This window comes from Eschrichtius robustus, chromosome 5, assembly GCF_028021215.1.
Source record: "Eschrichtius robustus isolate mEscRob2 chromosome 5, mEscRob2.pri, whole genome shotgun sequence".
In the NCBI taxonomy this organism is placed as follows: Eukaryota; Metazoa; Chordata; class Mammalia; order Artiodactyla; family Eschrichtiidae; genus Eschrichtius; species Eschrichtius robustus.
In genome coordinates this window covers 51,183,956-51,196,678 of record NC_090828.1, presented here as the reverse complement: position 1 = coordinate 51,196,678, position 12,723 = coordinate 51,183,956, and the positions used below count along the sequence as shown (strand labels likewise).

General features: G+C 36.0%; 1 protein-coding gene across 1 annotated transcript in view; it reads left to right on the top strand.

Moving 5' to 3' along the window:
* DNAJC10 (DnaJ heat shock protein family (Hsp40) member C10) overlaps window positions 1-12,723 on the top strand; it is a 61,803-nt gene that overhangs the window by 27,612 nt on the left and 21,468 nt on the right. The window contains exons 10-13 of the mRNA XM_068544824.1: window positions 7,450-7,493; window positions 8,142-8,279; window positions 11,382-11,471; window positions 12,250-12,363. Of these exons, the coding sequence (XP_068400925.1) occupies window positions 7,450-7,493; window positions 8,142-8,279; window positions 11,382-11,471; window positions 12,250-12,363 (386 nt within the window). The remainder of the gene's footprint in view (window positions 1-7,449; window positions 7,494-8,141; window positions 8,280-11,381; window positions 11,472-12,249; window positions 12,364-12,723) is intronic.

The following is a 12,723-nucleotide window of genomic DNA, read 5'->3' as shown; positions in this document are numbered from 1 at the left end:
GGATTCCAGCACCCCCCCCCCAGGGCTGTCTTCACACAGTCAACCCCAGTCCTCTCCCCAGTTCTGATTTCCGAAGCCTGAGTTCCAGTACCCAGCCCCTGCCCGCGCTGACAGACACGTGCCTCCGGCTGGGGAGTGCAGGGTGGTGGCACTGACCGTCTGTGCAGTTCTTCCTTCACTCTGGCTGCCGCAAACTAGCTGCTGCACTCTCCTCCGAGTCTCTGAAGCTCCCCTTCTGTCCTGGCCAATCTCCCCGCCAGGGGGGCTGGCACCTTTCCTCTTTCACAGCTCCGTCCCAGGGGCACAGGTCCTGTCTTGATTCCTTTCTTGCTTTCTTGTTTTTCTTTTTTCCTACCTGGTTACATGGAGATTTTCTTGCCCTTTCAGCAGTTTGAGGTGTTCTGGCAGTGTTCAGTAGATATTCTGTGAGAATTGTTCCACATGTTGATGTATTTTTGATGTCTTTGTGGGAGAAGGTAAGCGTCACATCCTACTACTCTGCCATCTTGGTTACTCTCTCCTTTAAATTGTTTTGAATTTATTTTTGTATATGGTGGGAGGGAATATTCTAAATTCATTGATTTACATGCAGCTGTCCAGCTTTCTCAACACCATTTGTTGAAGAGACTGTCTTTTCTCTTTATTGTTGTTTCCTTTGTCATAGATTAATTGACTGTAGGTGTGTGGGTTTATTTCTGGGCTCCCTGTTCTGTTCATCTATATGTCTTTGTATTAATACCATGCTTTTTGATTACTGTAGCTTTGTAGTATATTCTGAAGTTGAGAAGGGTTATGCCTCCAGCTTTGTTCTTTTTCCTCAGAATTGTTTTGGCAATTCTGGGCCTTTTGTGTTTTCATATAAATTTTAGGATTATTTGTTCTAATTCTGTGAAAAATGTCATGGTATTTTGATAGGGATTGCATTAAATCTGTAGATTTCTTTGGGTAGTATATCCATTTTAACAATATTAATTCTTCCCATCTAAGAGCATAGGATATCTTTCCATTTTTTTGAATCATCTTCATTTCCTTTACCAGTGATTTATAGTTTTCAGCATGTAGGTATTTCACCTCCTTGGTTACGTTTATTCCTAGGTATTTAATTTTTTTGATGAGATTTTAAATGGGATATTTTTTGTTTTACTTATATTTCATTTTTAGTGTATAGAAACATGACAGATTTCTGTATATTAATCTTGTATGCTGCTATCTTGCCAAATTCCTTTAATAGTTCTTATACTTTTTTGGGTGAAGACTAGGGTTTTGTATATAGAGTATTGTATGTCATCTGCAAAGGGTGGCAGTTTTACCTTTTCCCTTCCAATTTGGATACCTTTTATTTCTTTTCCTTATCTGATTGCTGTGGCTAGGACGTCTAATACTCTGTTGAATAGAAGCTCTGAGAGTGGGCATCCTCGTCTTATTCCTGAATTTAGAGGGAAGGCTTTTACCTTTTCACCACTGAGTATTATGTTGGCTGTGGCTTTGTAGTAAATGGCGTTTATTATGTCATAATATGTTCCCTCTACACCCACTTTGGAGAGAGTTTTTATCATGAACGGATGTTGAATTTTGTGAAATGCTTTTTCTGCATCTGTTGAGATGATCATGTGATCATGTGGTTTTTGTCTTTCCTTTTGTTAATGTGGTGTATCACACTGACTGATTTGCATATGTGGAACCATCCTTGTGATCCTGGAATGGATCCAACTTGATCATGGTGTATGATCCTTTTCAGGTATTGTTGGATTCAGCTTGCTAATATTCTGTTGAGGATTTTTGCACCTATATTCATCATAGATACTGGCCTGTAACTTTTTTTTTTTTGTAGTGTCTTTGTCTAGTTTTGTAATTAGGGTAATAGTGGCCTCATAGAATGAATTTGGAAGTGTTCCCTCTTCTTCAATTTTTTGGAATAGTTTGAGAAGTATTAGTTTAAGTTTTTTATGTTTGGTAGAATTCTTCAGTGAAGCCATCTGGTCTTGGACTTTTGTTTGCAGAAAGTTTTTCTTTTAATTATTATTACAGATTCTGTTTCACTTCTAGTGATTAGCCTGTTCAAACTGTGTTTCTTCTTGACTTAGTCTTGCCAGGCTGTATGTTTCTAAAAATTTGCCCATTTCTTCTAGGTTGTACAGTTTGTTGGCATGTAAACTGTTCATTGTATTTCTCTTCTGATTTTTTTGTATTTCTGTGATATCAGTTATTTCTCCTCTTTCATTTCTTAATTTGTTTATTGGGGTCCTCTCTTTTCTTCTTCATGAGCCTGGCTTGTCGATTTTATCTTTTCAAAAAAATCAACTCTTGGTTTTATTGATCTTTTCTTTGTTGCTTTTTTTCTCCCTGATCTATTTTATTTCTCTCTGATCTTTATTATTTCCTTCCTTCTGCTGACTTTGCACTTTGTTTTTCTTTTACTAATCCTTTTAGGTGGTTGGTGAGATTGTTCATTTGAAATTTTTCTTGTTTCTTGAGGAAGGCCTGTATCGCTGTGGATTTCCCCCTAAGAATTGCTTTTGCTGCATGCCAGAGATTTTATAATGTGTTCTCATTTTCCTTAATCTCAGGGTATTTTATAATTTCTTCTTCGATTCCATCTTTGACCCATTTGTTTCTTAGTAGCATGTTGTTCAGCCTCCACATGTTTGCTCTTTCTCTGTTTTTCTTTCCATAGTTAATTTCTGATTCATATAATTGTGGTCAGAAAAGATGCTTTAAATAACTTCTATCCTCTTAAATTTGTTGAGGTTTGTTTTATGACCTAGCATGTGGTCTGTCCTATAGAACATTCCATGTGCACTTGAAAAGAATGTGTATTCTGGGGTTTTCAGGGGATGTAGTATTCTGTAGAAATCTATTAAGTCCAACTGGTCTGTTGTATCATTTAAAACCACTGTTTCCTTCTTGATTTTCTGTCTGGATGATCTGTCCATTGATGTCAGTGGATTGTTAAATCTACTATTACTGTATTTTTGTCAGTTTTTCCCTTTATGTCTTTTAGTATTTGCTGTATATATTTATGTGCTCCTATATTAGGTGCATATGTATTAATGAGTATAATATCCTCTTCTTGTGTTGATTTCTTTATCATTATATAGTGCCCTTCTTTGTCTTTTTTATGGCCTTTGTCTTAAAGTCTACTTTGTTTGATATGAATATTGCTACCCCCACTTTCTTGTCATTCCCATTTGCCTGAAATATCATTTTCCTTCTCCTCACTTTCAGTCTGTGTGTGTCTTTTATCCTGAAGTAAGTCTCTTGTAGACAGCATATTTCAGGTTCTTGTTTTTTTAATCCAATCAGCCACTCTTTTGATCAAAGCATTTAGTCTGTTGACATTTAAAGTAGTTGATAGGGTTTGTACTTATTACCATTTTAATCCTTGTTTTCCAGTTGTTTTTGTAGTCCTTCTTTGTTTATTCTTTTTGTTTTTTCTTTTGGTCTGATGATTTTCTTTTGTTTTATGTGTGACTTCCTTTCTTTTTGGTCTTTGTGAATCTATTTTATGTTTTTGATTTGTGGTTACCGTGGAATTCAGGTATGTTGACCTGTAACTCTATCTACTTGATGTAAACTGATAGTCATTCAATTCAGACACATTCTAAAAGATGTACATTTTTTACTCCCCTCCCTGATACTTTGCAATTTTGATATCCTATCTTACATGTTTATACTTATCCTTTTATTTTTATTATAGAGTCGCTTTTACAATTTTTTTTGACTGTTTAGTCTACATACTAGCTTATTTAAGTGATCTTCAATTCTTACTATATATTTGCCTTGCCTATTTTGATTTTCTCTTTCCTGTAGTTTCTTGCTCCTTTTCCATTTAGAGAAGACCCTTTCTTTTAGGGTAGGTTTAGTATTACTGAATCTTTTTAGTTTTTGCTTGTCTGAGAAATTCTTTCTCTCTCCTATTCTAAATGATAATCTTGCTGTATAGAGTATCCTAGGTTGCAGGTTTTTTCCTTTCAAAACTTTTAGTATATTATGCCACTCCCTTCTGGCCTGCAAATCAGCTGATAGCCTTATGGGGGTTCCCTTGTAATTAACTCTTTGTTTTTCTCTCGCTGCCTTTAGAATGCTCTTTTTGTCTTTAAGTTTTGCCATCTTAATTATGATATATCTTGTGGGTCTGTTTGAGTTCATCTTGTTTAGGACCCTTTGTGCTTCTTGTACCTGGATATCTGTTTCCTTCTTTAGGTTTGGCAAATTTTCAGCCATAGTTTCTTCATATAAGTTTTTGATCCCCTTCTCTCTCTCTTCTCCTTCTCAAACCCCTATTATGCATAGGTTGGCACATTTTATATTATTTTATAGATCTTGTAAGTTCCTTTCATTTTTTTTTTTTTTTTTTTCACTTGTCTTTGTCTGCTCTTCTGATTGGGTGATTTCTATTATTCTGTCTTCCAGCTTACTTATTCATTCTTCTGTGTCATTTAGTTAGCTGTACATTGCTTCTAGACTTCTTTTTATCTTAGAAATTGAATTATCTATTTTTGATTTGTTCATCTTTATAGTTTTCTAGTTCCTTGTTACAGTGATCTGCCTTTATATTGATCTTTCTTAATTCATTTAGCGTTTTATTACCACCTTTTTGAACTTGGGGTCCGGTAGACTGGTGAGCTCTGTCCCATTATTTGTTTCAGGGGATTTTTCTTGCTCTTTTAATTGGGAGTATTTCCTCTGCCTTTTCATTTTACTTAACTGTCTCTGTCTCTGAATTTAGGAGAAACGATTATCTATTATGGTCTTAAAGGGGTGTTTTTATGTGGTAGCATCCCTGTGTAGACTCTGTGTGTAGGATGGACACCAGCCATGTCTTTCTTCAGGGTATGCTGGTCGTTATCACCTAGAATAGGGGGTTTGGTTGGTTTTGGGGGATCTAAAGACTGTGCAGGGCGTGAGGCGGGACTTCCTCTTTGCTGCCTAGCTGTTGCTGCCCTGTCAGGGACAGGGTCTGCTCCCCAGCTGTTGGAGTAAATGCCCTGAGGGTCGGGCTCAATCAGGCTCCATTCCCCTTGAGTGGTGCCCTGCCCCAAAAGGAGGTGATTGCTGAAGCAAGTGAGGCCCATGTGCTCACAAAGGACCAGTACACCTCCTCTGTAGGCGTCCGAGGCTCCAGTCAGAACCAGCCCAGGGTCTCATCCCTTCTTCTGTTTATCCCAGATCTAGTGCAAGGCTGTGGTGTGGAGTGGGTGGGGCTGGGACATTCACTAGGCTGGGGCTGGGGGTTGGGGTGTAGTGGCTGCAGGAATTGAGGCGGCTGTGCTACCACCAGAGCACTGGGCTGACCCCGTGGCAGTCTTCTCCCAGGACCTGTCTGCCCCAGCTCCGAGGCTAAGCTGCTGTGTGGAGTGGGTGGAGCCAGAGCATCGGCTCCACTGGGAGGCACACTGCGGGGTGCTCCTGCGGCACTACCTGAACAAGTGCTGACAGTGGCCACCTCCACTCCACCCAGGTCATATCCCAGGACCCCCAGTCTGTCTCTGCATAGCTAGACCAAGTCTCCTCCCAGGGCTTGGTTGGCCCAAATCTAGCACCGGGCTGTGGTATGGAGTGAGCGGGGCCGGGATGTTCAACCAGCTCGGATTGGGGAGTGTGGCGAAGTGGCAGCTGCCAGTGCAAAGCTCTCTCTGCCCTGATTTTTGGTAAACCAGCACATGCGTACTCCTCATGAGTAGAGTCTAGGCTCCTCTAGCCCTTCTGTCTGTCCCAGCAGTTCTCCCGGCAGCCAAGGGTGCTTGTCTCCTCCTTGCAGGACCCCAGGACTGGAATGCCCCGTCTGTGGCTCAACCCACTTGCTCCCCACGTTGAGGGTCTGCCCATGGGGACCTTCTCTTTCTGTCAGATCCCTCTCAGGTGGGGGTCCCAACCCTATGCCTTTTCCACCCTACCTGGTTATATGGAAATCTTTCTTGCAGCCTTGGTTGTATAGGAGTTCTTCTGCCATTTTCCAGTTAGTTTTCCATGAGAATTGTTCCACATGTAGATGTATTTTTGCTATGTTGTCAGGGGAGGTGAGCTCTATGTCTTCCTACTCCACCATCTTGATCTCTCCTCTACAGTTATTAATTTCTTAAAGTATCATGTGGTTTATGTTCAATGGGCAAATTTTTCAGCTTAATTACACTTATGGTAAATTATACCGTCAGATAGCTACAAATGTTTTTGACACTTCGAAAAAATAATTAGTTGTTGACAGATACAACCCTCACAAAATAATAATATTTTGCAGTTACTGACTTTCCCTCATATGTATTCATTTCAAAAATGTACATGTTTGCCTCATAAAAGTATATATTTGGGGGACTTCCCTGGTGGTCCAGTGGTTAAGACTCCACACTCCCAATGCAGGGGACACAGGTTCAATCCCTGGTTGGGGAACTAAGATCTCACATGTCACGTGCTGCGACCTTAAAAAAAAAAAAAAGTATATATTTGAAGATGATAACTTTCCATTTCTAGGACCCTTTCCCCTAGTAAATTAAGTTGGAAGTTCAGTACCCTACACAAACATAAACTGTATTCAAGCAGTAAGATTGGTTAAAAATTGGTCCTAGTGTTCGAAAATATCCTAATTAATTAATGCATTTTCATATGTTTAATCCCAACATGGATCTTTTCCCCATACTTCACCTCTCAGCCTTTATGCTGCTATGTTGGAAAGGTATTGCCTTGCAGCTAAAATCAGCCACTCACCCCATGGGGTAAGGCCCATCTTAGGAATGTATTGCCTTGCAGCAAAAATCACCTAATCACCCTTAAACTTAGTCTGTCATTGAGGGGTTTTCTCTCATTTTGGCCTAATGCACATGTTTCTCTCCATTCCACACATAAGGAAAACTTTTAAAGCTTTCTGACATTATTTTATTTTTACCGTAGGTAGATTGATTTTACCTATCTCCGTGAGCTCTGTGATGCTGCATCTCCCTTTCTTCTAAATCTATCTCATTGTATCGTAGCATTCATATTTATAGGACTTACATAAAAATAGTGAAGAAGCTATTCTAAGATTGTATTGTATTTTAAGGATTCTGCACATATTGTTATTTATCAAATAGGCATTACATTTTATTACCCCAAATCATGAGATCCCTTGGATAAAGGGGACTGTTTATAGGAGGAGACATTTGAGAATAAGATCCTAAAGAGGTACTTGAGAGGGAATTCCTTCTTTTTTCTTTAGCTGGAAATCCTGAGAAACTAAGGGGAGAGAATAAAAGACTAAGGAGAGGGAAGGGAGGGGTAGGGAGAGAAAAGGGGACAGGGGGGAGGGAGAAGAATGAGACATTGACCTCTGTGTCTACCTAGTAAATAAAAGTCTCAGTATTTACCAGCACAGCCCAATTAATTGCCTAAGAATCAACATTGATGGTTTGGGGGAACAGCAAATGAAAGTACAGACTTAAGCTGAAATTGCCTCATAAGTTTTTTTTCCCCCACCAGATTGTTTGACTTCACAGACACGTCTCAGGTTAAGTGGGATGTTGGTAAGCATCAATTACTTTGTAAAATTGTATCACCATGTTAAGAAGCACATTTAAAAACTGATTCCAAATATTTTCCTTGGTGGTTTCTTAAACATTTATCTCACTTATTTGTAATCTTTCTTGTTTTCTGATAAATGTATTCATAGCTGTGAGTTTCTTTCTAATTAATTAGTTGTGTTTAATACATTTTAACATGTGGTGCTTTCATTATCATTCACTTCTAAGTATTCCATTAGAGTTCCTCTTTAACCAGAAAGTTATATACTAGTGTTTTTGTCATTTCTAAACTTTATTTTTTGTTGTTTTGTTATTTTACTTATTTAGCTCTCATCATATTATGATCAGGGAGTGCAGTCTGTGTGTTGTTGATACTTTAACACTATTGAAGCTGCCTTATGGGTTGGGAGTTTGCCACTTACGAAGATTGTTAATGTTCTGTGTTTGCTTGAAAATGTTTCCTGTGTAAGGTGTAATTTATATATATATTAGATTAAATTTATTAATCATGTTATTCAAATCTGCATCATTTTTTGAGTGTTCTTTTTAAAAGTTTAATTAATAGTAGAAAAGTTGTGTTTTTACTAAATATAAATCCTTTTAACTTTTTCTTCCACTTACAACACGATTTTTTGTTTCTTTCCATTTTAGGATGGTCTTGTTAACGTAGGATGGATGGACTGTGCCACCCAGGACAACCTTTGTAAAAGTCTGGACATTACAACAAGTACTACTGCGTATTTTCCTCCTGGAGCCACTTTAAATAACAAAGAGAAAAGTGGTATTTTGGTATGAATCACTTTAATTTCTTTACACACACACGTATTCAAATACATCATTTTGTAAACAATGAGCAAAATAATGAACCAGTTTATATCATCTGATTATAGGACACTTAATTATTTAGAACAAATATTTAATTTCTGGGATTCTGTTTAATACTTCAGTTTATAAAGTTAAGCTATAAGGATTATTTTTAAACTGGCATAAACCATTATAGTTTTAAAAACCCAAACGTATGAAATACATTCTTAGGTTAAATGAATATTTATTGGTTTCCATTTATTTGTATATTTTCTAATGTTAAAATATAGATCATTGGTAGGTTTAGATGGAATCTGGTATCTGTTTTTTTAAAGCACCCTGTTTGATTCTGGTGTAAACTCAGTTTGGCAATCTACCGGTGTGGTTCACATTCCTAATTTTATAAATGAGGAAACGGAGGTTCAAGATACTTGTCAAGGAGCTAAGACAAATACTGGGATATCAGATAGGTCCCTAGAGAACCCACAAAGAAAAAAAGACTGATATAAGACAGACTACCTTTAGTTTTCTTTTCTGTATTTTAATTTTTCCTTTTTTGGTATTGACAAGATTACACATATTCATTACAGAAATTCATATTTGGTATATAAATGTATAAAGAAAGATGCAAAGTTCATTAAAATTAAATCACCCATAGGCAAGCACCATCAAATCTTGGTACATACCCTTCCAGGTCTCTACCTGTATGTACATACAATTATGACTTCATGCAGACAACTCACCAGTTTTGTCTTTGGTCCAGACATGGATATTCTCCAGCCCATGCAGTATTTCCCCTGGGATATTAATTGATGTCTTGAACTTAGATCTGTAACTAAACTCCTGATATTTCCCCATACATCTGCTGTACCCAGTTTTTCCCCATCTCAGTTGATGAAAACTTCATCTTTTATCATTAAGGCCAAACACTTTGGGAGTCATTCTTGACCCCTCTTTCTCATACCATATAACCTATACCATATTCATCAGGGAAATCTGTGGCTCTGTCTTTAAAATCTTTCCATAATCCACCTCCATTGCACTTATCCCCTTATAACATACACTGTAATTTACTTATTTATTTACTCTTTCATTATTTTTCTTCTGCAGTAAATGTTAAGTTTGGATTTTCCATTGATATATCCCAAATGCCTAGAAGAATATCTGGCACATAAGTACCATATATAGTGCCTACTTATGTGCCTTATATTGTGTGTGTGTGTCCCTGAATAGTAGTATATACAATAATTCCTATAAATATATACATCAATCAAAAATACATCAACAATTCCTGAATAGTAATCCATTGACTAAATGTAACATACTGAGTTTAATCAGTCCTCTCTTGATAGATATTTGTTTCTACTTTTTCATGATTATAAGCAGTGTTGTAATGACTATCTTGTTCACCTTTGTGCGCTTCTTCCGTTACCTGTTCAGAATGAGATGGCTGCAGCAATTTTAAATTCAATTCATATTGCCAGAATGCCCAGAAAAGTTGGGTTTATTTACACTGTGCCATTAGCTCATGAGGATTGCCTGTACCCTGGCCAACACTTAATATAGGCTCTTGCCTTCAGTACTACAATCTCATATTTCAGTGAGGTCTTTGGGCTTTTTGATATAAAACAGCAAGCTCAGATATGATCTTAGGAAACATAAATGAGTGATATTAGAAATGTGACAACACAGAGTGACGAATTAGAAGTCCCTGTCCCTCCTAAAAGCATTCAAGTTTTAAAAACTGTAAAACACTATGCCAGCTAAATATGTCTGGCAGGTGAAATTCAGAGGCTGGACAGTACCCTTCTAGATGTAACTGCCAAATTTTACTCTAAAACAAACAGGTTTATAAGGAGGTTCTACTGGATTTGTAACTTACATACTTATATAAGGTGCTATGGGAGTATTTTTAGTAAAATCTTCATGAATGTGACTAAAGTGAATGAGCTATAATAGTACTGAGACATGAAAGTCTTTTGTTTTGGCCTTTTAAGCCCTTTGGTAACAAGTTATTTCATAGATTTTTGAGAATATGCTATAGATTTTTTTTTTTAAGCTGAAATCTGAGTTTTCTGTACTTACGTTATAGACATTGTTTCTATTGATTATTCTCATGTCGAACACAAACTGTGAATACAGTGGTAGTTCCTACAAGTTTTTAATGGAGTTTTAGATTTTTCAAGTAATATTTGAATTTCAAACAAATAGTTTATTATAATTAAAGATATACAATAAACTGTTTCATCAACCCCTGTATACATTTTCTTGATGTAACTATTGCTGCACTCTGTAATAGCAGCTGCTTCCATGAGAATTAGAAGAGCAAAGAGAGTTCTATGAGAAAAATATGCTGAGGATAAAATATGGACAGAAGTAAAGAAGGTTTGTTAGAATCGAGATGTGTCTATTTCAGTTGTTTTGTTTTAAATAAGAGACCTAGATCTAAAATATATTTAATTTAAAATATATCTTTTATATATATACATTTTACTCTGTAAAACTCCTAAGTGGTTTGGTTTTGGTACATTATTTCTAAAAATCTCTGTAATAAACAAAGTCCATTCCAGTTTTCCAATAATAAGTTTTTCTTATCTTAATTCCTATTAGTTATTGATTGGGGTATGAAGCATCTTAGATCACCAAATATTCTAGTGTTTTAACAATTTTTAAAGAATTCGTAAAGCATGTAAACATTCGTAAAACATGTCAGCGTTAAAATTAAACTGAACATACCATAGCTTTTTCCCAGTGAGCCGGAGGTCACTCCAGGTTATTTTGAGGATTATCATAGAATATGCAGCACAGTTAATAGAAAATTCCAGGTAATGAAACACCTAATAATGAAATTTATTTGACATCACTATTTTTCAGAGAAACAACCCAGTTTAATAATTGCCACAATATGATATACTGTCCTCTTTTTTTTTTTTGGAAAAGGACAACATTTAGGATAATTACCTTAAAAACTGTGTAACTTCTATGATTTTTTTCCTTAAAAGTTCTTTCTCTGAAAGCTGAAAAACTAAGACACTAAAATAAGTGAACGTTGATTAAAAAGATTACAATATGATTCTCTTATTCTAGTTTCTTAATTCATTGGATGCTAAAGAAATATATTTGGAAATAATGCATAACCTTCCAGATTTTGAACTACTTTCGGCAAACACACTAGAGGTAATATTTTTTTTAATAATAAATAGTATTAAATGCTGGTAACATTTCAGATCTTAACATTTTAAAATCAGCGTTTGTTTTATTCATTTTGGAGAAGAAGTAGCAGTTTCAAAGGACTTACATATATATCAGTTGGTTCTAGGTTGAACTCTAATGCCAAGGTTGCTGGCGTTGCAGCTTCAGTGTGGATCTGTAGTTTTGGAAACCTAACTAGTCCTGAAGGTAGGCTGTAGGAGGTGCACCAGAAAAGGCAAGATTTTGATCACAAAGCAACTTTGGATCTGATCTGGAACTCTTTGTTCTCGCTTACAGAACTATCTGTGTTGTTCACTGAGAATTAAGAAGCAACTTTAGAAATATTCAGTTTGTAGTAGAATCAATTATTTTTTCTACTTTTTGATCCCAGAGTGTTCTAAGTCTATATCCCTACCAAACTTTTTGTTAAACCTGAAGAAATCTGACTTCCCCGCCTTTCAGCTTTTTGGCCCTGTGTTGTTGAAATGATACTTTTTCCTGGCACAGTCATCGTCTTTAAGATTTTATGATTTAGTGACTCTTTTCTTTGTGTAATATTATATAATTGATTTATATAGCATTATTCCAAATAAACTACAAAATAAGAATATGACTGGGTCTGAATTTTAGACAATATTTTGAAGTAATGGGTAGGATAGTTAAAATTAAGTCAAAGAAATAGAAATTATTGATAGAACTCTTAGGATTTCCCATCTCTGATGTTTCTTTTCCTTTATCACTTTCTTCTTTAATCACTTTTAAGGATCGTTTGGCTCATCATCGGTGGCTCTTATTTTTTCATTTTGGAAAAAATGAAAATTCAAATGATCCTGAGTTGAAGAAACTAAAAACTCTACTTAAAAATGAACATATTCAAGTAAGAAAAGTGTATTCTGCCTAGCCTTCTGCTTATGTGCTTTCTTCTTAATTTAGTACATAAAGTTAATGTTTTAAATAACATAAAAATGTTTATTTGAAATTCTAGGTTAAGAGACCCCTAAATGCCTTTGTTCTTCTGTTGCGTTTTCTTTTTTCTATTAAAAGTTAAAATGATATCTGAAAAAGGTTGACCTTCATTTCTCTTGGGTAGTTGGTATGTGATAAATCTGTATGATAGTTTTTCTGGAATGCATACTATAGAATAGGATATTTTCCCTTTTTAAAATTCTTATTTCTTTATGTAAGTAATTACATATTCATTATTTTAAATTAGGATATACAAATAAGCACAAAAATG